The 26,959-nt window shown below is 40.1% G+C and overlaps 1 protein-coding gene across 1 annotated transcript in view; it reads right to left on the bottom strand.

Annotated features, from left to right (window-relative positions):
• The window catches only part of ITIH5 (inter-alpha-trypsin inhibitor heavy chain family, member 5), a 139,059-nt gene that overhangs the window by 7,070 nt on the left and 105,030 nt on the right, over positions 1-26,959 (bottom strand). The window contains exons 7-11 of the mRNA XM_006862795.1: positions 21,827-21,995; positions 17,262-17,571; positions 13,412-13,971; positions 10,514-10,567; positions 7,438-7,554 (exon numbers count right to left, since the gene is read on the bottom strand). Coding sequence (XP_006862857.1) covers positions 7,438-7,554; positions 10,514-10,567; positions 13,412-13,971; positions 17,262-17,571; positions 21,827-21,995 — 1,210 coding nt within the window. The remainder of the gene's footprint in view (positions 1-7,437; positions 7,555-10,513; positions 10,568-13,411; positions 13,972-17,261; positions 17,572-21,826; positions 21,996-26,959) is intronic.

Genomic DNA, 26,959 nt, shown 5'->3' on the forward strand with positions numbered 1-26,959 from the left:
AGGCACTAAATGCCTACATTAAGAAAAAAAGAAGAAGAAGAAGATCTCAAAACAGCAACTAGGTTGAATTAACAATAACTTCAGGAACTAGGAGAAGAGCAAACTAAGCCTAACCCTACCAGAAAAAAGGACATAAGAAAGATCAGGGCAGAAATATATAATATTAAAAACAGAAAAACAATAGAAGGAATCAGTAAAACCAGAAGTTGTTTTTCAAAAAGATCAGTAAAATTGATAAGCCTTGAGCTAGACTGACAAAGAAAAGATGCAAATAAACACAATAAAAAATACACAAAAGTATATTACAACTGACCCAATAAAAATAAAGAGAATTGTGACAGAATATTATGAACAACTGTGTGGCAAATTAGATAACTGAGATGAAATGGAAAAATTCTTAGACGCACACAGCCTAGCCGAACTGTTTTAAAGGGAAACAGAAAGTGTCAACAGATCCATAGTAAATGAAGAGAATGAATCAGTGATAAAAACTCCCCCAACTAAAAAGTGTCCTGGACCACATGGCTTCACTGGAGAATTCTATCAAAATTTTTGAAAAGAATTAATACCAATATTGCTTAAATTCTTCTGAAAGATAAGGAAGGAAGGAATACTCCCTAATTCATTCCATGAAGCAAACATAAACTGTGGTATTCAAACCAGACAAAAACATCACAAGAAAAGAAACTAGAGGTCAAAATCTCTTATGAAGATAGAAGCTAAAATCCTCAACAAAATACTAGTGGACAGAATCTAATAACATATTAAAAGAGTCATACACCATAACCAACTAGGACTCATTCCAGGAATGTAAGGATGGTTCAACATTAGAAAATCAAAGTAGTAGGTCAACTGAACAAAGGAAAAGAACCAGATGATCATTTAATGAGTACAGAAAAAAAATATCTGATGAACTTCAGCAATCTTTCTTTTTCTTTTTTTTAATTATAAGTTTTTATTGTGAGGTTTACATGGAAAAATATCAGTCTTACACTCATCTTATCATATTTTGTATCATTGCAATGATTACAATCCCCTGCATGCATCATCAAATAATGAAAGGGTACACTCTCTTCCCTGCCCTGGCCGTCAGCACACAGCCCCTTTCCCTCCATAAGTTCAGTGTCCCCAGCCTCTCCATCTGTCCCTGTCATCATCATCGTCTCTATCTCCATCCCTCGTGTTACTGCCTCTCTGGGTAGGGTCAGGCTCTCCGCTCATCTCACTTGATGGTCCCAGGGACCTCTGCTCCTGGGTTAAAAAAACAATCACTTCCCTCCTTTTGTCAAAAAACATCTACCTCTGTATTTCCTAGCCTCACAGTCAGTCCTGATGGCAATAATTCACTATTGTACAACAAGTGTCTTATCTCCATTTTGTTTTGCCAGCCCGGTCCCAACAGATTGGAAATTATTCAGTGGATATTCTACCTTCCTCTGCCCCATCTGGAACTAGGCTCCTTCTTGAAAGCTTGTAAGCCAGTCACTTCTTGCCTTTATGTTGTTGTTGTTAAGTGCTGTTGAGTTGGTTCTGACCCATAGCGACCCTGTATGGGTTTCCAAGGAGTGACTGGTGAGCTTGAACCACAGACCTTGTAGTTCAAACAGCTTTGCAGTCTGGCACATTAACTAACCCACAGTACCACACCAGGTGTGCCCATTTTGGGCAGCCAATGTCTAAGTTGCCCATCCCTGTCAACCATGTGTACCACGGGGTGGGAGTGAGCCTCGCTGTAAAGATTTGTTCCCTTTTTTGAGCTACTATATCCATAAGTAAGGAGCTCTGGTAGCGTAGTGGTTACGAATTGGGCTGTGAACCGTAAGGTCAGCAGTTCAAAACTAACAGCTGCTCCGCAGGAGAAAGATGAGGCGTTCTGCTCCCGTAAAGATTAACAGCCTTGGAAACCCTGTACAGGGTCGCTATGAGTCGGAACCGACTCCATGGCACATAACAACAACAACAACAACATATCCATAAGTATAGGTAAAGTTCATCAAATTGTTACTCTTTTTTTTTTACCCTCTTCTTTCCTCTTCTAGTCAAGTTCTGATCATCCAGCCAAGGCAAGTTCTGATTATTCAGTCATTGAAGCCAGGTCAAGTGGGTACTATCTGCAAGTATGGGAAGTATAGGTGTTTTTGTGCATCTCCCCTCACTTCATATCAGCTGGACACTTCACTCTCCGCTCTAGTCCTCTGTGACCATGTCACTGCCTCTGGGCCCAGGAGTCCCTGGATCTTGCCGTACTGCTGACCATCCAGGTCTCCACCCGGGTTCACAGGGGTCTTTTGAATGTGGTCAGACTTAGCTCACAACTTCATTGCTGTTTATTCTCCCTCTTCCCCTTATTGGTGATCAAAGTTCTCACCAGCTAGACCACCTGCCTGCTTATGTATTCCTCTTGAGTCTCAGTCTTGGAAAGGAGTTTGCTCTGAGGGGTCCCGACCACTTGCCTTGATGGCTCCCAGGTGAACAGCTTACTTGTTCTTGTAGTAATCAATCAGACTGCCATTATTGTTTCAGATTTTTCCTGCCGGTCTTTTTCCACAAAGTATCTTCTATTCTTCTGGCCACTCCAGGCTGGTCTACTCGTCCTTTCCAGTGGAAATTTCCTACCTCAGTCGATTCTGGATACAGTTCTGGATTCCACCTATGGTCTTGTGCAATATAAAGACTCCACAGGAAGCCTCTTTCACTGGACAACTTCTAGCTCCCTTTAAGGTATTCCAATCAGTTATAGGCTGAAGACTGACTTACAAACTTTCTGTAGTGATGTTTCTGGCTGTTCCTTTCTCTCCCCCTCAAGTGTCTATTTTACAATAGTAGGCAAGGGAAACCAAGATTCAAAAGACAGCCAAGCCAGAGACGATGATGTGGAGAGATGGAGTGGCCAAGGACTCTAAACCCAGAGAGGGAGAGGGGCTGTGTGCTGACCACCAGGGGGGCAGGCTTGCAGGGTATACCCTTTGGTTGGTTGATGATGCATGGAGGGGATTGTAACCATGGCAATGAAATGATATACAATAGGATGAATGTAAAGTTAATGATGTTCTCCCATGTAAACTATCATATAATTCACAATAAAACATTAAAAAAAAAAAAAAAGAAAAGAAAAGACAGCCAAACATCTTAACATATTCCCCTCTTTCACCCCTTCAAACCATGCCTCAATCCCTGTATCCCGGAGCCCCGTTGTTCCAAGCTTAAAGAAGGTTTGAATAGAAAGGAAATCCCTCAATGTGATTCAAAACATATATGAAAACCCAATAGTTAACATTCCATTTAGTAAGTGTAAAGACAGAGATTTTCCTTTGAAACTGGGAACAAGGTAAGAGTGCTATTCTCACCATTTCTGCTCAGTACTGTGTTAGAAGTCCTAACCAGAGCAACAAGACAAGAAAAAGAAGGGAAAGGCATCCAGATAGGAAAAGAAGTAAAATTGTCTCTATTTGTGGTTAGTATGATCCTATATATGGAAAATTCCAAAGAATTGACAAGAAAATTCCTAGAGTTAAAATAAGAACTTAGCAAAGTTACAGGGTACAAAGTCAACCAACAAAAATTAGTTGGGTTTCTATTGTAATCATGGCAATGAAATGATATACAATAGGATGAATGTAAAGTTAATGATGTTCTCCCATGTAAACTATCACATAATTTACAATAAAACATTTGGAAAAAAAAAAAAGAAAGAAAGAAATTTTAGCATCAACAAGTATTAAACTTTCACAGTATATATGGGTCTTAGAGTAGTTTCCAAATATTGTTACTATTCATCACAATATAAATTATCTATGATTAAAGATTTACTAAAACCTAAAAAAAAAAAAAAAAATTAGTTGGGTTTCAATATACCAGCAATGAGAAATCTGAAAGGGAAATTAGGGAAACAATTCCATTTACAATAGCATATAAGAGAACAAAGAAAGTATCTAAGAATAAATCTAATCAGGGACATGAAAGACTTATACAATGAAAACTATAAAACACTGTGAAAAGAGAATTAAATAAGACTTAAATAAGTGGAAAGATGTTCCATACTCATGGAACTTAATATTGTTAAGATGTTAATACTACCCAAAGTTACCTATAGTTTCAATGCAATCCCAATCAAAATTCCAACAGTCTACTCTACAGAAATGGAAAAAAAAATAATCCTCAACTTTATATAGACTGGCAGGAGGTCTGTAAGAGCTAAAACAACATTGAAAGAGAACAAAGTAGAAGGACTAATACTTCCTGATTTTAAAATATTCTATTGTTATTATTAGGTACCATCAGGTTGGTTCCAACTCTTAGCAAACCCAGGTATGGCAGGACGAAACATTTCCCAGTCCTGCATCATCCTCATAATTATTGCTATGTTTGAGTCCATTGTTGCATCCACTGTGTTACTACATCTCATTGAGGGTCTTCCTATTTTTCTCTGACTTTCTACTTTACCAAGCATGATATCCTTGATAATCAAGAGGGACTGGTCCCTCTTTATTAACAAGTCCAAAGTACATGAGACAGTGTCAGCATCTTTGCTTCCAAGGAGCATCCTGGCTGTACATTCTTCCAACACAGCTTTGTTTATTCTTCTGGCAGTCTATACCACATAAATAATATTTACCAACACAATAATGCAAAGGCATCAATTCTTCTTCAGTCTTCCTTCTTCACAGTACTTTCACATGCACCTGAGGTGACTGAAAATACCTAGCTTGGTTCAGGTGCAACTTAAGTGACATCTTTGAATTTTAACACTTTAAAGAGGTCTTTTGCATTAGATTTGCTCAATGTCATTAAATTTCTAGGGACATTGATTATGAATTTAAGTAAACTTTATAACTTCAATATTATCTCCATATAGCATAATGTTGTTGATTGGTCTAGTTGTGAGGATTTTGTTTCTTTATGATGAGATAAAATCCATAGTGAAGTCTGTACTCTGATTTTCTTCAGTAAATGCTTAGACCATTTTGTTTTCAGAAAGCAATATCTGCATATCACAGGTCGTTAATGAGTTGTCCTCCAATCCTGATGCTTTATTCTTCTTCATATAGTCCAGCTTCTTGGATTACTTGTTAAGTAAACAGATAAGAAAGATTTATGGAAAAAAGAAGCCCCTTAATGAGACAGGTTGATACAGTGGCTGCAACAATGGGTTTAAATGTTCATGTGCAAACTAAAATTATTAGAGCACGCAGGGGCAATGCTTCACATACTTATGGTAAAAAGATACAAACCTAACATACATCTTTCTTAATTTTAAGCCATGCACTATTCCCTTATTCTCTTCAAATGAATGCCTCTTGGTCTAGGTGCAGGTTCTACATGTAATACAATTAAGTGTCCTAGAATTCTCATTCTTTGCAATGTTATCCATAATTTGGTATGATCCACAAAGTCAAATGCCTTTGCATAGTGACTAAAACACAGTTAAGTATCTTTCTGGTATCCTCGTGGTCAGTCATCAAATGATCAGTCATCAAATCCCAAACTATGGATTTCAGTTAATAATAATGTATGTATCTTTATTGGTTCATCATTTGTAACAAATGTACCACAGGAATGCAAGATGTGACTCAGAGAAACATCATGCACAGAAGGGAAAATACATGGGAACTCTCCACTGTCTTTATAATTTTTCTATAAATCTAAAACTGTTCTGAAAATAGTCTACTATAAAAACAAAACAAAAATGTTAACATCTTATTAGGCATGCATCCCTTGAAAAATCACTTAAAAAAACACTGAGTCTCAGTTTCCTCAACTATAAAATGGAGGATGTATCACATTCCTAGTTGTGAGAATCACTGTTGTTGTTGAATGCTTTCAAGTCGGTTCCGACTCATAGTGATACTGTATAGGGTTTCCAAGGAGTGGCTGGTGGGTTATGAATTGCCAACCTTGCAGTTAGAAGTCCAGTGTTTATCCAGAGTTTATCCTACAGCGCCACACGAGGACCCCTGTGAAACTCAGCAGGCAATATACAATCAAATACAACTCCTTTCTTGTTCATTCAGTATCATCAACAAAACTGCAGATTCTGTAGACTTGGCAAAGAGAGTGAGTCAGAGCCCACACAGACTTGCATGGTGTCCAGCTGAAGAGTAAACAGAAGCAAGTCCACAAGAGATGCTGTACACTGGGTTAGGTAATGCACCCTACATGTATTTTGCTTTCAGACAAAGAGGCAATTTGCAATAATATAATACAGCTATATAATTAACTCTTGTTTTTATCTGCTTTGGGGATAATCTTCCCAATAAATCTTGACTAGTTGCTTCCAGACATTTCCAGAGGACAACTGTCTTCCCTAGGGCATGAGGAGAAATTCTAGCTGGGACAGAGTCCAGACTCTTCACTCTGAAAGAAGCTAAGCCAACTTCTGGCTCAGTTTCCTATCCAGCACATGGAGCTGAGTAAGGAGACCCTGTGAACAGCTCCTAAGAGGGTAGAATACAGGCAGGGCCCCACCTTACTCTGGGTCCCTTTGAAATTAGAAACAAGGAAAGATTTAGCTTTGAGACTAGAAAGCCTGGTAAGAGAGTAATGTGGGAAAGAAACTGTGATATCAAACATTAGATAATTACATCATATGCGTTGCCATGAGACCTGCTGTAACTTACCCTTCCAAAAAGTCCATTTTCTCAGAACTCAAGAAAGGCCAGAAGGTCCACTCCAAAGCTAGTCCTCACCAAGTTGGCCTGTGTGACTGTCCACATGACCATCACAGAGACACTGTCACCTCCACTGAACCTGAAAAGCTTCTTGTACATCTATCACTTTTATTCAGTCTCTCTACAGAGCAAAGGGATTCAGAGCCCATAGATATACACGTTCACCATACACAGAGCTGTATAAGAAACATCTGGGGCTTGCATCTAAACCATCAAGGATCTGAGATGCTTGCATCTCCCCAGAAGTACAGTTTTTCAAAACAAAAAGATTTAACAATGTGTCATGAGTTTATACTGTTGAGAGTTATTCAGTCGGTTCTGACTCACAGCGACCCTAAATCGGGTTTCCAGCTAGTGGGTTTGAACTTCTGCCCTTGCAGTGAGCAGTCCAGTACTTATCCTACAGTACCACACCAGGACTCCATGTGCATTTACAAAACAACTTCATATCTATTATTTAATTTTATCTCTATACTAGCCCTATCAGGCAGGCAGAGTAAGTATCATTAACCCCATTTTACAAGAGAGACAGCTGAAGCTTCTGAATTGTGTGTCCAAGGTCATGCACCTAATTAAGTTCATAGCAGGATTCCAATACATGTCTTTTTGACTCTGAACCCAGAACACAGCTGCTTCCTTTAATTGATCATTAACAACACTCCCTGAGCATGTATGGGGGTGCCCCTCATAAAAATGGACATTCATCTTAAGAACAGAGAGGAAGGATGCATGCCCAGTGCTCAGATACCATATGGGGGACAGAACTTACCAGAATCCTTGTGATCAGACACTAGCCTTAGAATGTCCCTGGGTTGTCCATCAATGTTAAAGCACACAGTGAGCTGGCTCAAGGGAAAATCAACAACAAAATGGGGATCTCCATCCGCTGCCAGGGAAGGGAAAAAGGAGAGCATGAGAAAAAGCATTAACTGGTTGTCTTCCATGTATATGTGCTGTTTTATATGTCTCATATGCATTCCTTCCTTAATCCTGACAATAGAGTAAAGGATGATAACCCAGATTATAAAGTGGAGGGTAACTAGGAGGTGAAGGGACTCATCCCCCACTCACCCAGTTCGTATGTGATAAAGTAAATATTTGAATGCAGGTCCTCTGAATTCAAATATATTCCTGTCATCACACCAGCTAGATACAGACAACAAAACTTTGAAAGAGAACAGGAACATGAGGATGAAAGAGAGTTATTGCCATCATCTCAACTATTACTGAGTCCACATGCTTCAATTCCCTATGTACATTTCCTTATGTCATTTACTTTACTTTCTCCTTTAATTGCCTAAGTAAAGCAATCTGAATAAGGAATATCCCTCCTTTCCTATAAGTAACCCTGGTGCTACTGTCAGATAAGCACTGGATTGCTAACAGCAAAGCCAGTCATTCAAACTCACTAGCCACTCCGTGGGAGAAAGATGAGGCTTTCTGCTTCTATAAAGATTTATAGGAGTCTATAAAGATTATATAATGATTATAAAGAGTTGCTATGAGTTGGAATTGACTCGATGGCAGATGGGTTTGGTGAGATTTTCTGGTTCCTTGCTTTTGATTAGTGTTATGGCTCTTCTTTTCCAAGAAGCCACAGGCTAGCTCAGAAACAGTCAGAGCATCAGTTACATGCACGAGTGTATTAATAACCCAGCCCGATTCACTGTAAGCATTTGGCTGCTAACTGAAAGGTTATCAGTTTGAACCGACCAGCAGCTCCAAGGGAAAAAGATCTGGAGATCTAGTTCCACCAAGATTACAGCCTTGGAAGCTCTATGGTGGGTGCAGTTCTACTCTTTCACATGGAGTCATTATGAGTCAATATTGACTCAACTGAGCACATCAAAAACAACAAACAAATGAAGAATAAAGAGTCCATCAGACTGGGGGTATTGAACTTCTGTTAAGAGAGATGGAAACCTTTAGGAACAGATGACTGTGATGGTTAAACAAGATGATAATCATAATTGCCACTGAACTGCACATGTGAAGACTGTAGAAATGGCGAATGTTATGCTACCTATGTATTTAACACAACTTCTTGTTGTTTAGTGCCGTTGAGTTTGTAATGACTCATAGCTACCCTACACAGAGTTTTCAAGGCTGTAAATCTTTGTGGAAGCAGAATGCCTCATTTTTCTCCTGAGACAATGGGGTATGGGTAGGAAAATAAAGAGATGACAAGTTAGCAAGTCAGCAATACAGTCAGAGATGAAGGTGGGAATCCTTCCTTTGGGTCATACTGACTTTATTTCTCAATATTTTGTCTACAGATAAAAAAACACAAAGTGCAGTTGGCCCCTGTTCCTTGCCCGTTCTCTTCATTCTCACCTCTGTTAAAGATGAAGAGCTTTGCCTTAGACTGTACAGATGCAATATTGCCCAAGAGTCTACACCAATTCTCCTTTCTTACTACATTAGACATTTCATTGTTATTTAATTTATATACCAAACACAATATGTTTCTGGATGCTTCTCCACTTTGTATATGTGTCTAATCCATTGCTGTCAAGTTAATTCTGACTCAAGGTAACTCCATGTCTACATATTATAACTGCTCCATAGGATTTTCTTGGCTGTAATCTTTATGAAAGCCAGCTGCCAGGTCTTTCTTCCAATGTGGAACTTGGGTGGATTTGAACTGTCAATGTTTAGGAAAGTAGCTGAGTACCAACTGCTTGTACTACATGTGTATAGTGGTAAGGGTGGGGTGCAGGGACAAGAGGAGTTCAATCTTTCAAACTGTATATTAATGTTCTTGGTGTAACTGCTAGAACACCACTACTGTCTCCAGGATCTCTCCTGAGGACCCTTGAGGGACTCTGACCAATCTCATTGTGAAATGCTCCAAGCATCCTGTGAACGGCAACATACACAGAAATGCATGGTGTTGGCCTTTTGCAGATGGGAAAAAAAGATTCCCACAGGAAATAAAAGTTTACATGCGTATGTTTGGCACTCTTTAAATATGAGTATAGCTTATCTAACCGTTCTCTGAGAGTTTTAACATGCTCATATCACATCATTCTATTCACATCTTCCAAATCCCTTTACAAGGGAAGATGTTGCTTGTTCCAAGAAAGAGGAAGGGGTCTGAAAGCCAATCCATACATCATCCTAGAGGAAGGATTCCTTGCATTCCATAAAACAGGGGTATGCTCAATGGAAATACAACTGTCAACTGGAAATTGTGTTTCATTCCCCTTGGCTAATCTCTAGTACGTCATCCCTAGTTTTATGAACTTGTATGTACAGTACATTAGCAAAAAGGCAATAGTAAAGACTTAATAAAGAAAATATGTACTTTTAAAAAATAAAATCCAGCCCTTGTGTTATTATTACAACTGGATTTTTATTATAATCCCAGAAAACTGGCAAAAGAAAAATTTATGACATTTTCTTTATCTTGTCTTCCCTTCTAAAGACAAGGATTAAAAAAATAAAACATAATAAGGCAAAAATCCCAAACCGAGAGACTAACCTTATATGTGACAGATCTTTGTAGCACCAGAGGCCAAAAGTATGTGCACACGTTCTCTAAAATAAATGTCTTTTAAACTTAGTGCTTATAAAATGTGCTCCTGCAATCCATCTGGTGATCATTCAGTACTATTGCCAGGCTTTCTTGAGACTATGCTATCTCCACAGTGTTTATACAAGGGCTTTATGATGGCCCTGGTTCTTAGCATTTGCCTTAAGCTGTTGACTTAGGCTAAATAAATATGGGCCTTGAGGTCTCCTTCTCTGAGTTGAAATCTTAACTAACTTCAGGGAATTCCTGGTTGCCTATTTTTCAGTCAATTTTCTCTCAATTTAGACACAACTATGTTATTTTCTTTTACCTGATGTTTTTGAGACTTTAATTCTTGGGTTGAATGGTTTCTTGAGAGCAGGTCCTAGAAGAAGGAAGTTAAAGACCATTAGTCATTAAAAAAGGTGAGTGAGAGGTTAGGGTGAATAAAATATAACTTCAAGATCCATTTGTACCAATATAAATAATCTATTTTAATCATAAAAATATAATAAGCTTTAAAGGTTTACATATTTTATTCTTTTATAAATCAATTATCTGTGTGTATGATAATGAGAAATACTCTCTCGTACTTTAGACCTAACATCAGTGTCCATAAAACTGCATAAAGAATAACTTAGAAGTTTCACTTCTAGAAATTTCACATTTTATTTCAAATTATTTGTAGTTACAAAATTACCAGACAATGGGCCGCAAGATAGGCAGGTCAAACACACCATGGGTGAAACATGAGGCTTTCTGTTCCTGCAAAGATGTACCGCTTCAGAAACTCCTTACAGGGTCATTGATGCTGTAAGTCGGAATCAACTGGACAGCACTTAACAATGACAGCCTACTGAGTTTTGTCCCTCACAGAAATGAAAGGTCAGGAATGTCTAAATGTTTTTAAGTTCCCCACTTTCTTGACACAGGTCCCTGGCCAGTATGATGCTGGCTGAATGCAGGTGGACCATGAAGGGGAAAGAATCACTCCTTCCTAGATGAGCTACAGTGAGTGAAAGTGGCCACAGATGCTCAAAAAAAAAAATTTTTTTTTAATTTTTAATTTAAGAAGTCATCAGAGCTTTAAAATAAAATTGAAAAAATTATTTCAAAAAACTCCCTTGGTTATTTTTTCATTTGTAGTCTAGGCCCTGGAAGTCTTCCATCGTTTGAATTCTGCTGAAGCTACTGAAGTTTGAGTTGTTGACATACAATAAATATGTCATCTAAAAAATCTTTTTTTGTTTGTATGGTTTGATGTGGCACAGAATTTGCTAGTGTGAAGTAATAGCATCATGTAATTTGCTTTTAATTAGAAGCAAAAGTGCATTAATTTTGTCAAAACAAACTCCACTATTTCTAAAAATATTTTTAAACTTGTGCTGAAGGATAAGCACTGAATTGCTAACCACAAGGTTAGCAGTTCATACCCACCAGCCATTCCGTGGGAGAAAGATGAGGCTGTCTTCTCCTGTAAAGATTTACAGCCTCTGAAACCTTACACAGGGTCGCTATGAGTCAGAGTTGATTTGATGACATTGGGTTTCAGTCTTGATTTTTTTTCTTTAATCAAGTTCTGAAGTCTTCAATAGATTTCAAGAACAACATTCTCTTCAGGAAGGGGGATCTGGCATTTATTTGTAGGCTACTCATTATGTGCTAAGGACTACACATTTAATCCTTGCAACAGCTCTCCAGGGAAATTATTATTATCTTCATTTTACAGATGAGACTATGAGAACTCAGAGAGGCTCAGAAACCTGATCCAGGCTTCATAGTTATAGTCAGGGGACGATCAGTGACTAGAATCTCAGCTAAGTCTACATCCAAACTTCACGTTCTCTTTGCCATGCTCAAGAACTTCTCTGATTTAGGGTACAAAGAATAAACCCACTGCCCTCAAGTCAATTACAGCTCACAGCAACCCTGTAGAGCAGAGAAGAACTGCCCCCCGCAGGGTTTCCTAGCCTATGGAAGCCCACTGCCACATCTTTCTTCCAAGAAGTAGCTGAAGAATTTGTACCACAAGGGCTCCTCCCAAGCATAAGGAATAACTAACTATGACAATTGATGGATGCCTAATAAGTTCTGGGTTAATGTTGGTTATCACCTTAGGAGGGAGAAACTTGACAGGATTCTTAAAATGTTACACATAAAAAGCATGCTCTTTTCCACACACAAAATAAAATTGTCTGTTTTGGCTTAACTGCTGTTCCTTTCTCTTATTCTTGTCCCTACTGTTTCTAGCACCCAATGGCCCTGTGATTGACAATGACCGCTTAGAGCCCAGTGAATGGGTATGTAATGGTGGAATCTCTCAAGAAACCAGATCTTGACTGACCTGTGTTCTTAGGAAAATAAAATCAAGCATACACACAAAATGATGATTATGCTGAAGTGCTTAAAAATAAAAATACTTTCAGAAAGTCTGACAAAAATGAACTTTTGTTTGCTTGTTCATCCGGTGATTCTGAAAATGAATAGTGCGGTAGGCACTCAATTTATTGATTTTAGTTACTGATAGACTGACTTCACTGGGCCACACTTTTGAGCCAAGTGCCACATTTTATCATATCTAGACTGTAATCCACAAAGCAAATACCACCATCTACTATGCCCATTGACAGGGTCTGGTTGGCACTGTAGGATAAGCACTGGACTGCTACCTGAAAGATCAGTGGTTCAAACCCACCAGCCACTCCTCAGAATCCTTCTGTAGGGTTGCTGAGTCAGAACCAACTCGAAGACACTTAACAACAATATAACACTTTGAAGGCGATAAGCTGTATTTAAACATAGTGTTTATAAAAAGTATAAAAATATAAAACAGTAAAGTGATACAAAATAAACATAATGTTTATAATTTGATAACATTAAAAACATATAACTATAAATATCATTATTTTATAGTAATATAATATGAATATTGTTAATACTTATAAAAAATGGGTTTGTTGTTAAGTGCCACCGAGTCGGTTTTGACTCATAGCGACCCATATAGGTTTTCCAAGGAGCAGCTGGTGGGTTTGAACTGCCAACCTTGAGGTTTCCAGTCCAGTGCTGATCCAACAGTGCCACACCAGGATGTAAATAATACTATTTTATAACAATACAAAATAAAATAAAAGAATCTATTGATAAAGTAACCCTGGTCTTCAGAGGATTTAGAACTGGTATCTTTAAATCTACCGTCCCTCCTGTTTTGTCATCACTGGAGTCTCATTACCTGGTTGCGTGTTGGCTCCTCGCAAGCTCTGCATCACTGTCTCCGGACCTGTTGCTGCAGACATACCATAGTTGTCATCTAGTCTCTCTGTCTGAGTTGCTAATTTCTTCAGCTTCATGGAGGTGAACGGAGTGAGGAAGCGATAATTCACCGCCAGAGCCCCGGCCTTCTGCCTCAGCAGCTCCCTCTCCTGCTCACTGTTACTCTGCAGCCAGGAACGAAGCAGCTCCTTCATGGTGAGGAAGCTCCACAGACGCTCAATGTGGTTGGGGTCCTCCTCTCCATCACCCTTGGGCCTGGAGCTTCCTGTGACATCGTTCCCCACCTCTTGGGGCTCCACAGGTACATCTGTCTTCAATATGACAAATTTCTTACTGTTGCTGGCTGTGACTTCTACGTGCAATTGATCCATCTTCCTGTCTACCAACTTCCCAGCAATGATGATTTCTGAGCCATTGAAGTAGTTGGGAAACAGAGTTTTGGTGGCATGCTCCACTAAATTGGGTGGATAATCAATGCGGATATCAGAGAGGAGAGGTGTCCTGATCTCATCGTAGAACCTGGTGTGGAAGACCAGAGCGAGAATGAGAGAAGTAAGGGCCCTGCACTGGCTGCAGGCAAGAGAGCTCCTAAAGGAAATGACACTCAGAAGAGAAGATTTAATCATATGAATGTATGAGTCCAACATTCTACTCCACACAACAGTCTGAAAGAAGGCCATTCTGCAATTGGTGGAATACCATTGGCAAAAGAGAACTCACTGTCTGTTTTTCAACTGCTCCAATAATAAGGAAGAGCATCCTCACAATACATCAAAAGCCTAATGCCTGAAATTTCTACTCATTGGTCTCAGTTTTGTCTCTGAAGCAACACAGAATCAGTCTAATTTATGTCAGCATGACAGCCATTTAGATCAGGGGTGGGGAACGTTGGGCCCGCAGGTTGTATAAGACCCTTGAAATCATTTGGTCTGGCCCTGCCAAGGCAATGGCAGTTTCAGCCAACACATTATATAGCAGGCTAACTTTTATATTGATAATTTTGTATGGCCTGTGAATGATGCTATAAATATCCAAATGGCCTTTGGAAGAAAAAAGTCTCCCCACCCTTGATTTAGATGATTAAAAACACTATTGTATATTCCTTAAAGCCTTCTTTTTGCAGCCTAGTCATTCCCAGTTGAATTAGCTATTCTTTTTATGATAAAATTTCAAGATTTCCTAGCCACTCTTGGTAAATGTCCTTTGTACACACTTAGACCACAAGGTCGCAGGTTCAAACCCATCTGCTACTCCTTGGAAACCCTATATAGAGTCACAAGTCAGAATGGACTCAACGGTACTTGATAACAACAAAGTGCTCTTTAGAAGCCAGGATGGCCGGACTTTGTCCCTTAGACTTTGAACATGTTATCAAGAGGGACTAGTTCCTGGAAAAGGACATCATGTTTGGTAAAGTGGATGATCAGTGAAAAAGATGTAAACCCCAACAAGATGGATTGGCCAAGTGGCAGCAGCAATGGGCTCAAGCATAAGAACAATTGTGAGGATGGTACAGAACCAGTTGTGTTTCATTCTGTTGTGCATAGCATCACTATGAGTTGTTACAGACTCAGTGGCACCTAACAACAACAATAGCAAGTTTTTATAGAAGCCCTGGTGGCGCAGTGGTTAATCCCTTAGCTGCTAACCTAACAGTTGGCAGTTCAAGCCCATTTGCTGCTTCACAGGAAAAAGATGTAGCAATATGCTTCAACTAAAATTAAGATTACAGTCCTCAAAACTGTCCCAAAGGAGCAGTTCTACTTTGTCCAATAGGGTCACTATGACTTGAAATCAACTTAATGGCAACTGTTTTAGTTGTTTTTGCTTTAAGTTTTTCAAAGGTCCTTGTAGAACATTTTTCTTAAAATCAAACACTCTGTATGTGTACTAACCAACACATTATACTTCAGAACTCCAAACATGGCTTTGACATTACGCTTTTGTGAAATGCGGCATTTACTTGCATTAGCTTTTCTCATAACTATGCTACATAATTGCTTATTGCTGAGTGCAGACAATTAAAATTCTCTTTCAAAGATCTAGAGAGCCTACACATGAACTTCTACCTCACTCACTTGCTTAATGTGTGTCTTGGGGCATGGGACTTAACCTCTGTCGACTTCAGTTCCTTCATTTATAAATTGAAGATATTAACAGTAGGTGATTTGGAAGACTACTAGTTATCTTGTCAAATCCACTCTACCCTTCTTTCATGATTATGGAGTTTTAACTGAATAGATGTCTATCTAACTAGAAACATTTCCCAGTCTCCGTTGTAGCAACTACGGTCATATGACTATTTCTCGCCAGTGGAATATGGGTGGGCATGATAGGCTCAACTGTTACAACACTTGCTGAAAAGAAATGGCTTTCCCGGGCTTTCTGTTCATTACTTTTTCCATTGGGCTGGATGATAAAGACCTAATTTCAGCCTTGCACTTGTGGACAATACCCTGAAAACAATAAAGTGGATGGGACCTGAGTCTCTGAATAGCCTTATGAAGAAGCCTGTCCAGACTGCTACAGATGGGAGAAATAACTGCCTATCTTATTTTATCCTCAGTATTATGTCATCTCTGTTGTATAAGTTATGCAACCTCCTAGGACTTTGGGGAGTATTGCATGAGAGGACGCACATATAAATGTTTGGCACATTATAAGTTCTCAATAAATGCTGAGTATTGATATTTTAAACAGCAGGACAATGCAGTTGATTTGTTTCAGTGTAATGCATTTGTAATTGAGCATCTTCTAGCATGTCAATTAAGTCATACAGTCAATTCAGTTCTCCCTCTTGAGTCTAGTTTTGAATAATTTTGAAAATGTGGGAAGTACATTTTTGTTTTGAGTTCAATCTCTGATAGAAATGCTGGAGAAAAATGATGACTAAATCTATACTGATGTTATACCTTCAATGCGCACCATTAGGGATCTCCAATTAGATCACTCATTAACAAATACACTGGTATGGCTATAAAACGTCCCTTTTCCCTTTAAAGCGTCTGCCATATATGCTACACAACAGCAAGTTAAAGCACATAATGCTGAATTAGGAGTCAGCATTTCCCTGAATCAACACAATCATACATCTCATTTTGCAATTTGATATCTAATTGCTTCTCCACCTCAAAATAATATTATCATCATTCACAAGTCATTTAACCAGTTTCCAAAATGGAGACAATACTACCTCTCCTATCTGCCTCAGAGGGTGGAATTAGAATCAATATTCTAGAAAGTGCTTAGCAATTTCAGGAAGGAGTTCTGGTAACGTAGTGGTTACGAGTCAGTCTGCTAACCACAATGTCAACAGTTTGAAACTACCAGCTGTTCCTCAGAAGAAAGATGAGGCTTTCTGCTCCCTTAAAGATGTATAGCCTCGGAACTCCTGAACAGGGTCGCTATGAGTGAAAACCAACTTCACGGCACATAACCACCACTACCACCACTCTAACTTGAAGAACTAATTTAGCATCTACTATGTAATAGACATGCTGTTAACGCTTTAATTATGTTTTCAAATTAAATTCTTACAACTGACTATGATCTTCATTTATACATGAGGAAACTGAAGCACATACAGATTTTAACAAAACAAAACAAAACTTGCTTAATTTTACAAAGAAGGACCAGAATTTGAATCCAGATTTGCCAGGTCTCAAAATAAAATGAGGCTTCCTAGTATAATTGAGTTAGGATGATTTCTAGCAGACTCAAAGTACAGCAAAACACCCTAATTTCTTAGTGTCTCATTGAATCCACCCCCCTCCAGAAGGTCTCTTATTATCCTGATAAGACAGACACACCCAATGAGCTGTGAGCCCGCGTCCTCCTCTTCTAGAACACGTCGAGTGAGGCCACAGTTCTCCAGAGACAGCTTCTCCAGCAGTTTGAAGTCCACATCATTCCCTATGCCAATGGTGAAGATGCAGATTTGATCTCGGGCGGCCTCCTTAGTATTGTTGAGAATCTTAAGGGTATGCGTTTCCCCGACAGTGGGCTTCCCATCTGTCAGGAAGACGATGAGGGACACACTCCGGTCTTCAATGTCATTGTGGGCCACGTAGTCACTGAGCAACCCGATGGCCCTCTGAAGGGCCCCGTTAATGTCTGTGCCTGTGAACACCAAAACAGGGTAACTCAACTTCGTAACCTGATTCTTATTTTTATCTGCAGCTAACCCTCAATTGTTCAAGCAATAGCAGAGGAGATGTATGGGAAAAGAGGCCTCCACATAAGGTGATTTCAAGTTATTCAGCCAGTATGGAAATTTAGCAAGTGTATGCTAAATGAATCTAAATGACACAGAATTTGCTGTTATAGTTGTTACTTGCCATTGAGTTGGCTCTGACTCATGGTAACCTCATGTATAACAGAATGAAAAGTTATCCTCAACAACATCACATCCCTGAATGTGATGAATTGACATCATGTACTCAGCAACTAACCCAAACATAACCAACAATTCAGAAGATGGTATGGAACTGGGCAATGTTTTGTTTCAACATGGAATTCCCCCACTATAGAAAACACACCAAGAAACCTTCTTCTGAAGGTATCGAGTGATACCTTAGTAAAGAAGTCTTCTGAGCATTCATGACTTCACATCCTTTTCTGAGAAAGTGAAGGAATTTGCAGAGAGAATTATAAAAAGAAGAAAGGGGACACAGAACAGGGAGGTGGGGGCCACTGGAAACAATGTTGGGTAGCTTCAGATGTTACATGGGGATGATGGTGTTTACTAAAGAACTGATAAATCAATTTTGACACCTCTTCTCTCCAATTTTACACCTGACTTTGCCTCTTTTCTTCTTGAGTTTGTTGCCATTAACACTTGATTCGCTCTGACTGAAGTTGGGTATCCGTAGTAGGTATTCCACAAGTATGTGCTAGATCGATGGGAAGAAGGGTGGTTGGTTGGTGGAGGTGGAAACTGCCAGCTAGAATGAATTTTCTGGATCAGCTAAGAATTTCATTCAACCACTGTCGCTGTTCCTCTATCACCAAGTAAAACTGAGACTTTTGATTGCAACCTGGAACACCACTCCTTTTTTCTGACTGCAGTGATTTTTTTTTTTTTAATTTTAAAAGCAGCTTTATTGAGATATAATATACAAGCAAAAACAAAATTTAAAAAATCCATCCATTGTAAATGTAAAATGCAATTCTTTTTAGTAAATGTATAGAGTTGTAGTCCCATTGCTATAACCCTGTTATAGAATATTTCCATCACCCTAACTAAAGTGATTTTTATCTACCTTCAAAATATATCATGTTACAGTGAACCAGCAATTCCCCCATTGCTTCACTTCCTCCAGTATTGCTGGCTAAAAAAAAAAAATCAAAGCCTATCTGTGACAAATTCATTTGTGCTCCTTTCTAAGATGGGTTTTCTAGGTTAAAAGTAACCCTGATGGCATTGTGGGTTACTCATTGGGTTTTTAACTGCAAAGGTGATGGCTCAAACCCATCAGTGGCATCTTGGGAGAAAGATGAAGCTGTCTGCTCCTTTAAAAATTTACAGTCATGGAAACCCTATATAGGGTCACTGTGAGTTGGAAATGACTCCGTGACAGTGGTTTTAGGGTTTTTATGAGTCAAAATCACTAGAGGGTAATGGATTTTAATCTTGATGGAAGCAGACGGCCAGGTCTCCCACAGAGCCTCTGGGTGGATTAGAACCACCAACCATTCGGTTAATAGTCAAGCACTTAGCCATTGCACCACTAGGGCTCCTTACCACAACAGCATACTCAATTGGATGTGAATCTCTTACTCACTTGCAGAAGCTGGGCAATGAAGTATTGAGAAAAAATTTAAAGAAACCAATGCATTTCTAAGATTTGGATTCTTTGTAGTTGTTAAGTGCCATTGAGTTGGTTCTGACTCATAGTAACCCTGGATAGGGTTTCTGAGAAGCAGTTAGTGAATTTGAACTATCAACCTTGAGGTTCAAACCACCCTTGTGGTCAAGTGCTTACCCTACAGTGCCCCACCAGAACACCCTGGATTCCTACAGGAAGGTAATACTGACCAATTCTTTTCTAAAGACCTTTACACCACCCCAATCCCCACAAATTATTCTATTAGTTGTTGTGGTTAGCTGCAATCAAGTTGGTTCCGATTTATAGGGACACTATTCACAACAAAACGAAACACTGCCCAGTCCTACATCATCCTTAACAATTGTCATGTTTAAGCCCACTGTCACTGCCAATGTGTCAATCTATCTCATTGAGGGTCTTTGCCTTTTCACTGAACCTTCACTTAACCAAGAATGATATCCTTCTCCAGGGACGAGTTCTATCACTAGGCAGTGTAATTAAAATAGTTTCAGTGCAACACATAGTCATTAAGTAAGTACTAAAGGAGTCCTAGTGTGGCACTGTGGGTTAATGCACCAGACTGCAAAACCATTTGAACTGCAAGGTCGGCAGTTCAAGCTCATCAGTTGCTCCTTGGAAATCCTATATAGGGTCTTTATGGGTCGGATCCAGCGCGACAGCATGTAACAACAACAACAAAGGAGCTCTGGTAACATAGTGGTTATGAATCAGGCTGCAAACCTTAAGGTCAGCAGTTCAAAACTACCAGCTGTTCCACAGGAGAAAGATGAGGCTTTCTGCTCCTGTAAAGATTTACAGCCTTGGAAACTCTGTACAGGAGCGCTATGAGTTGGAACCAACTCCACGGCACATAACCACCACCACCACATGAACTAGGCTAGGAACCAGGGGGTGTTATGAAGATGAATTTCTTCCCTCAATGACAGTAGTTTTTTTTTTTTTTTCAACTTCCTGCTATAGAGCATCACTATAATATTGAATGTAATAATTTATTTCTCCCATGAACCAATAAAATGGTCTCTAAATCACAGTGTATTGGAGACTGGTAAGAAATTCCACTATAAATCAAAGTACTATACAAGGAACATTGTTTCAAATGAAGTTCATTTGCAAAATCAGAGGTACTATCTTGGAAAGGAAATAATGAATATATGAAAGATATAAAAATCCCAAGTGGGAGAAGATGAAACTGAGTGTATTATATATTTAACTGAAGTAACTGAAATAAGAATTAACTGAGACAACACCACCAGTAAATGGAGTCTCTGTAAAGGACCTTTGAGAAAAGAAGTCGGCGTCAGGTTCATTTCCCCTAAATATTCCTATATTGAGCCCCTCATAAGTGTCCACTATACTTGTTCAATAACCTCATAGGCATGTGAAAGCTGGACAGTAAATAAGGAAGACTGTAGAAGAATTGATGCATTTGAGTTACAGTGTTAGAGGAGACTATTGAAAGTGCCATGGACTGCCAAAAGAACAAACAGATCCATGTTGAAAGAAGTGCAGCCAGAGTGCTCCTTGGAGGCCAGTATGGCCAAACTTCATCTCTCGTACTTCAGACATGATGTCAGGAGGGACCAGTCGTTGGAGAAGGATATCATGTTTGGTAAGGTGGAGGGTCAGAGAAAGAGGAAGACCCCCAACAAGATGGATTGACCAAGTGGCAGCATTGATGGACTCAAGCATGGCAACAATAGTGAGGTTGGCCCAGGATCAGGCAGTATTTTGTTCTGCTGTGCATAAGGTCACTATGAGTCGGTACTGACTCAATGGCACCTAACAACAACTACAATACTTGTAATGCAGATAACAGCAAGACTAAGACCCAGTTCTAACACTGGAGGAACTTACATCTACTAGTATAGTTGGGTAATACCATGCTGCTCTGAGTCTCTATTCATCTTAGAATTCTTTATGACCTCACTGCCCCGTTCCCCGACCCCACCCATCTCTTAACATCTTGCACGCTAACTTGGGTACCGTGCCCAAAACAAGTGTGCAATGACTCAGCCCCTAATATTCCCTCCATCCATTTTAAATACAAATTACCACCCCCTCCACCTGGGATTCATGTTCTGCTCATTCTGCTACTGGCCTGCCACTGTGGGTTGTCTTAGCACGCATTTCTATCTGCTGCTTCCTATGATATCCATATCCCAAGAGCATAAAACAGTAGAGCATCCATTTGGTTTTAATTCCCCACTCAAAAAATATTTGACAAACAAGCAAAAAAAAAAAAAAAAAAATTTGCGTCATTGTTCAGGACCTGTGAGAGAAACCAGGAAAGTCTTCAAAAACCTATCAGGCATTTACCACCCTAACTTACTTGACCATCTTAGTCTGGGGACTGGAACAGGAGCGTTTACAGATTTGGTGTTTAGAGAAACGTAAGCTCCTGGGAAAGCACTCACATGCTATCTCCTTTCCTGTAATCAGCTTCTGCTTTCAAACCCACATCTCTGGGCAGAAAATTAGCTACTGACTTATCATCATGTCAAAGCCTAAGAAGGAATCATTTCTACCTCCAGTGGGTGACATGTGGTGAATGTAGACCTTGCCGTCCCTGATGTTGTCCGGAGTAACCGACACCAAGTGGTCCTTCCATACTTTGATCCGGTTGGAAAATCCAATGATATTGAAATGATCCTGGCGTCGGAGGTCATGGAGAATAGTGAAGAGGGCATCCTTGGTCTAGGCAAAAAAAAATAATAATAAAACTGGTCACATACGGAGGTGACTGGACTCATTCAATCTTTACATCAACTCACCTGAAGTAAAGTGACTATTAATATTCCCATTTTACAGGTGACACAACAGAGGCATAGAAGGGTTAAGCATCATGCCCTATGGAAGCCTGGATTAGAACACAGAAGTCTGATTCCAAGGCCAACACTTATACCAACAGCAACAAAATCTGCAGCCCCAACACTATTGGACCTGAGAACATCCCGTTATAACCCTTATAATCTGCAGCTCATTTTGGGATTCCTTCCAGGTCCCTGCATGTTGACGGGCTCTATTTGGTTCTTTGTTTCTTTTACTTTTTTTCTGGCAGCAATTAATGGATTCATCTCCTATAACATCCTTGCAGAAAGCTCTGCATGAATTTTGCATCCACCCAGGGATGAGAACAATAAACACGTTTTATTAAATCCATCTTCTCACCCCACAGAGGATTGCTTTCTCCAACAGTTCTTCCAGGGGAAAAGAATGGTGATAGAAGCACACATTTCCATTCCCTGTCTAGAAAACCCTCCTCCTCAATTCTCTTTTCTCTCCTTCTGGCTCTGGGCCTTTCTTCCTCCCACCACGTCATACTCAGGTTTTTCAGAGGATAGACTCACTGGCAGTAAAACGTCCCTATCTCCTCCCAACCTTGAAGCCCAGCCCAAAGAAATGTGTCTAAGTATCTTGACAAGTAAACAGAATCCCCACCCAAGATTTGTCAGCATTACCCAGACAACATTTTAAAGTGTTTGTGAGATATGTGGCCAAAATACCCTTCTTGGAACTCTTCTTGCTTCAGGCTTCCTCAGTACCAGTGTGCATCTCCTCCACTTTGACCAGCCCTCCCATTTGCCTTTGCAGGTGCCTCCTCAGCATGCCCTTCAATGTGAGTGTTTTCCAAGCACTTCTGTCAGCTTCCACAAGCAATTCCCCACTCACATTACACACTTCCCCTTGGTGAGTTTATCTATTTGCATAGCTCCAACTACCAAAAACTTCCAGACTTATCTCTGGAGCTTACTTCTCTCATTAAATCCAGACCAACTCACCAAGCATTTCTCCCTATATGTCTCTCAGGAATTTCAGTCTCAGTAGACTAAAGGCTTGAACCTTTCTCTTACTGTCCTAACCTAGTTCTTCTCTGTTGCTCTCTCTGTCCTGAAGGACAGGACCTTTCAGCCGCCCAGTAGTCCAAGCCTAGGGATCATGTTGAGTGTTCTTCATCTCAGACCTTTCTATCACTGAACCCTAGCAATTCTGGCTCCTTTTTCAAAGCTTTTCTTTATCAAGGAGTCCTTTGGTGATGCAAATAAATAATGTGTTCATAGCTGCTATCTGAAAGGTTGGTGGTTCGATCCCATCTAGAGATACCTTAAAAGAAAGATCTGGTGATCTACTTCCAAAAAAAAAATCAGCCATTTCAGTGGAATGCCCTATTCTTTTCTGACATAGATAGGGCTGTCGTGCAGAATCTACTCAATGACAATTGATTTGGGTTTGTTTGACCTTCCCTTCCTAAATATTCCTATGACCATAATCTGGGCTATGGTCACTTCTGTTTCCAGATTGGCAATAAATTTGTTCTTATTTTCTATTTGTTGTTAATACAAAAAAAAAAAAAATCTTTACTTAAAAAATCAGAAAAAAACTACAGAACTCACATAATTCCCTCTAGAGACAACCACTGTTAAAATTAAAATGCTGGCATGTAGCCTACCCTTCCTATACTTTTCTATGCATGTGTTAAGCAATTTTAAATAGAATGGGATCATATAGTATGTGGATGTGTCTATATCTATCTATCTATATGTCATGCCATATGTTTTATGTACTACAGTATGTATAGTTTTCATGTATAGGCAAACCTATGACACATCATTCTACTGGCAACACAAGATTCTATTGTATGCATACACCATAATTTGTTTAAATAGCACACCACACAGCTCATTATCCACACATCTTTGTGTCCAATACTATGACCTGAAGATAAACTCCTACACATGGGGTTCTTGTGATGACAAGTTTGCACTCAAAAGAAGGATTTTGTGTGTCCCCACATTGTTACTGTGCAGCACTGCATGATAATGCACTGGACTACAAGGTCGGCAGTTCAAACCCACCAGCCACTCCTTGGAAACCCTATACAGAGTCGCTGTGAGTTGAACCTACTTGACGGCACTTAACAACAAGAACAAATGTTGCTACCAGTCAGGTTTCCAATGTTCTTCTGTTATAAACTACCAGTAGCTGCTCCCTGTTTACAGCATGAAGTTTAAACTCTCTCTTTGGATTTAAGACCCTTCATGAAATAAAATGGTCCCAACCTATCATCAAGATTTATTTCCTGATATTCCCACTACCACGCCACTTCCCCACACACCCAACTTCTCTAAACACACCATGACTCCATGCCTCTGTACAAATTGTTCCTCCAACCCCTCTTTTGACTACCCATGGCACTGCAGTGCATCCTGCAAGACCTACCATCTCACATGTCCCCCTTGATGAAAGTATTCATTCCTATCTCAACTGTAAACACAGCACTGGGTACATCCTCTGCCACCCTGCAGCACTGACATACAATCCATTCTGGCACTCACAACCTCATATTACCAGTATCTTTTCATGCTCCTTCCCACCTCAAGACCTTTGCACCTACAGTTCCATTTGTCTGCAAAGCTCTATCACAGTCTTTACTATTGCTTCCCCATTGTCACCCTTTAGTTCTGGGTTTAAATATTATCTCCTTAGAGAACACTTCCTTTTCTCCCTGCCCCCATCCCACTGTTTTCTCACATGAGGCACCCTGTCCTATTCCTTCACAGCACTTACATGAGCCTGTAACTAAGTACTTGTGCATGGATTTAATGTACAATGCAATTCTCTGCCTCTGAATACAGAAACTTTTCCTCTTCGTCTATCACTTGACATCTAATACCCAGCAGTGCCTGTCACATAAAAGATGTGTGAGCAACATTTTCTGAATAAATGAATGGTGAATGGAGTGTCCATGTTTCATAGGTAGGAAGCGCCTTAAATCAGTGTCCCCTTGTCCTTCTCCACCCTCCAAAGATGCTATTTTATAAAGTATCTGTTGAATTAGTAGATAAATAAGAGAGGTAGAAAGGGGATGGAGAGAGATTTTGTTAGTTGCTATCAAATTAGTTCTGACTCATGGCGCTCTTAGGCACAAGAGAATGAAACTTTGTCTGGTCCTGTGTCCTCTTTACAATTGTTGGCAGGCTCAAGTTCACTGTGGGCAGCCACTGTTAATTTTCAGTACTTTCCAATCTAGGGGCTCACCTTCCAGCATTTATTAGGCAATGTTCTATTGTGATCCACAACATTTTCATTGGCTAATTTTCCAAAGTAGATTCAGTAGGCCTTTCTTCCTACTCTGTCTTGGTCTGGATGCTCTGCTGAAATCTACCCAACATGGGTAACCCTGCTGGTATTTGAAATTCTGCTGGTATAACTTCCAGAATCACAACAACATATAAGCCATCACAGTGGGGCAAACTGAGAGCCAGGTAGTGGGTGAATGGACAGACATGTGGCATTCTGTCGATGAAGACAAAGGAACAAAGAGAGACAGAGCCCCTGCCTTTGAGAATCTAAGTCAGAAAATACCAAGAAGGATGATGTGTAGGTAGGAGATGACACAGAGCTAACGCACAGATAATGTTATAGTAAATAACTCAGACTGGAAATGAAGAGATGTGGAAGGATGCTCTAACTGCTGACATTGCTGGCATCAGTCAGGGAGCAGGTAATGCTTAAGACTCCTTACCTTCCTTTCACCACTCCTGGCGCGAACATCAGAAAGTCTTGACATCACCCCAGTCCAAGTGTCCAGCCTTCTAGAAGGTCTGAAGACCCACAGTTGTGAAGTGATAGGACCATAGGAATTGTGGTATCCTTAAAACAACACCCTTGGAAGCCAATTCTAAGGCCTTCACTTGGAAAGAGTCACTCTGGTCTCATGTGGAGCTCAGAAACTGGGTATCACGGGGTATACACATTCTTGGTGAAGGGTAAACATGTCAGCAGACTTCTGTTTGTTTAGTTACTAGCATCCTTCTTGTTGTTGTTAAGTGCTGTCGAGTAGATTCCGACCCATAGTGACTCTGTATACAATTCCCAAAGAGGCACTGGTGAGCTTGAACCACCGACCTTGCAGTTCAAACAATTTTGCAGTCTGGTGCATTAACCCACAATAACCCACCAGGACTTTGTGGTGGTGGTGGTAATGTGCCGTAGAGTCAGTTCCAACTCATTGCAACCCTGCACAGGGTTTCTGAGGCTGTAAATCTTTATGGGAGCAGAAAGGCTCATCTTTCTCCTGTGGAATGGCTGGTAGTTTCAAACTGCTGACCTTGTGGTTTGCAGCCTGATTTGTAACCACTATGCTGCCAGAGGACTCCTTAGGGATCCTTAAATAGCATGCTAAAGACCTCAAGCTAGACCTTTCTGGCTCTTCTGCTGATCTCCCCCCACCCTGTCCCCATCATGATGACTATTCTGCTTTAAGAACACTTGTTTGCATCTCTCCACTCAATCTCCCCATAGCTCAGCAACTGCAGGTTTCTTATGACCTTGTAAGGCCACAGCTGAAACTTATCCTCAAATGCACCAAGGAAGGAGGGCCAGTGGGCTCACGGGGCTCCATCTCCAGTTAGTGAGTGTTAGGACCTTTTGCAGGGTCTCCCACCCCTCATGCCAAAGGGAACTTGGCAGAAGCTGCTGCTTCTGCCTGTGGCCACCACCCATTAACCCTTTACTTGTTATCCCCTCTCCTGAGATGAGCTGATAGGCCTGAGAGCCTGCACTCTGAAGAGGGCTTAAAAGGAAAGAGGCAGGTGAGTGTCCAGATAGACGAGTAAACACGAGTATGCTTATGCTGATCTTTCTGCACCCTGTGTTTA

Source organism: Chrysochloris asiatica, unplaced genomic scaffold (assembly GCF_000296735.1).
Source record: "Chrysochloris asiatica unplaced genomic scaffold, ChrAsi1.0 scaffold00050, whole genome shotgun sequence".
In the NCBI taxonomy this organism is placed as follows: domain Eukaryota; kingdom Metazoa; phylum Chordata; class Mammalia; order Afrosoricida; family Chrysochloridae; genus Chrysochloris; species Chrysochloris asiatica.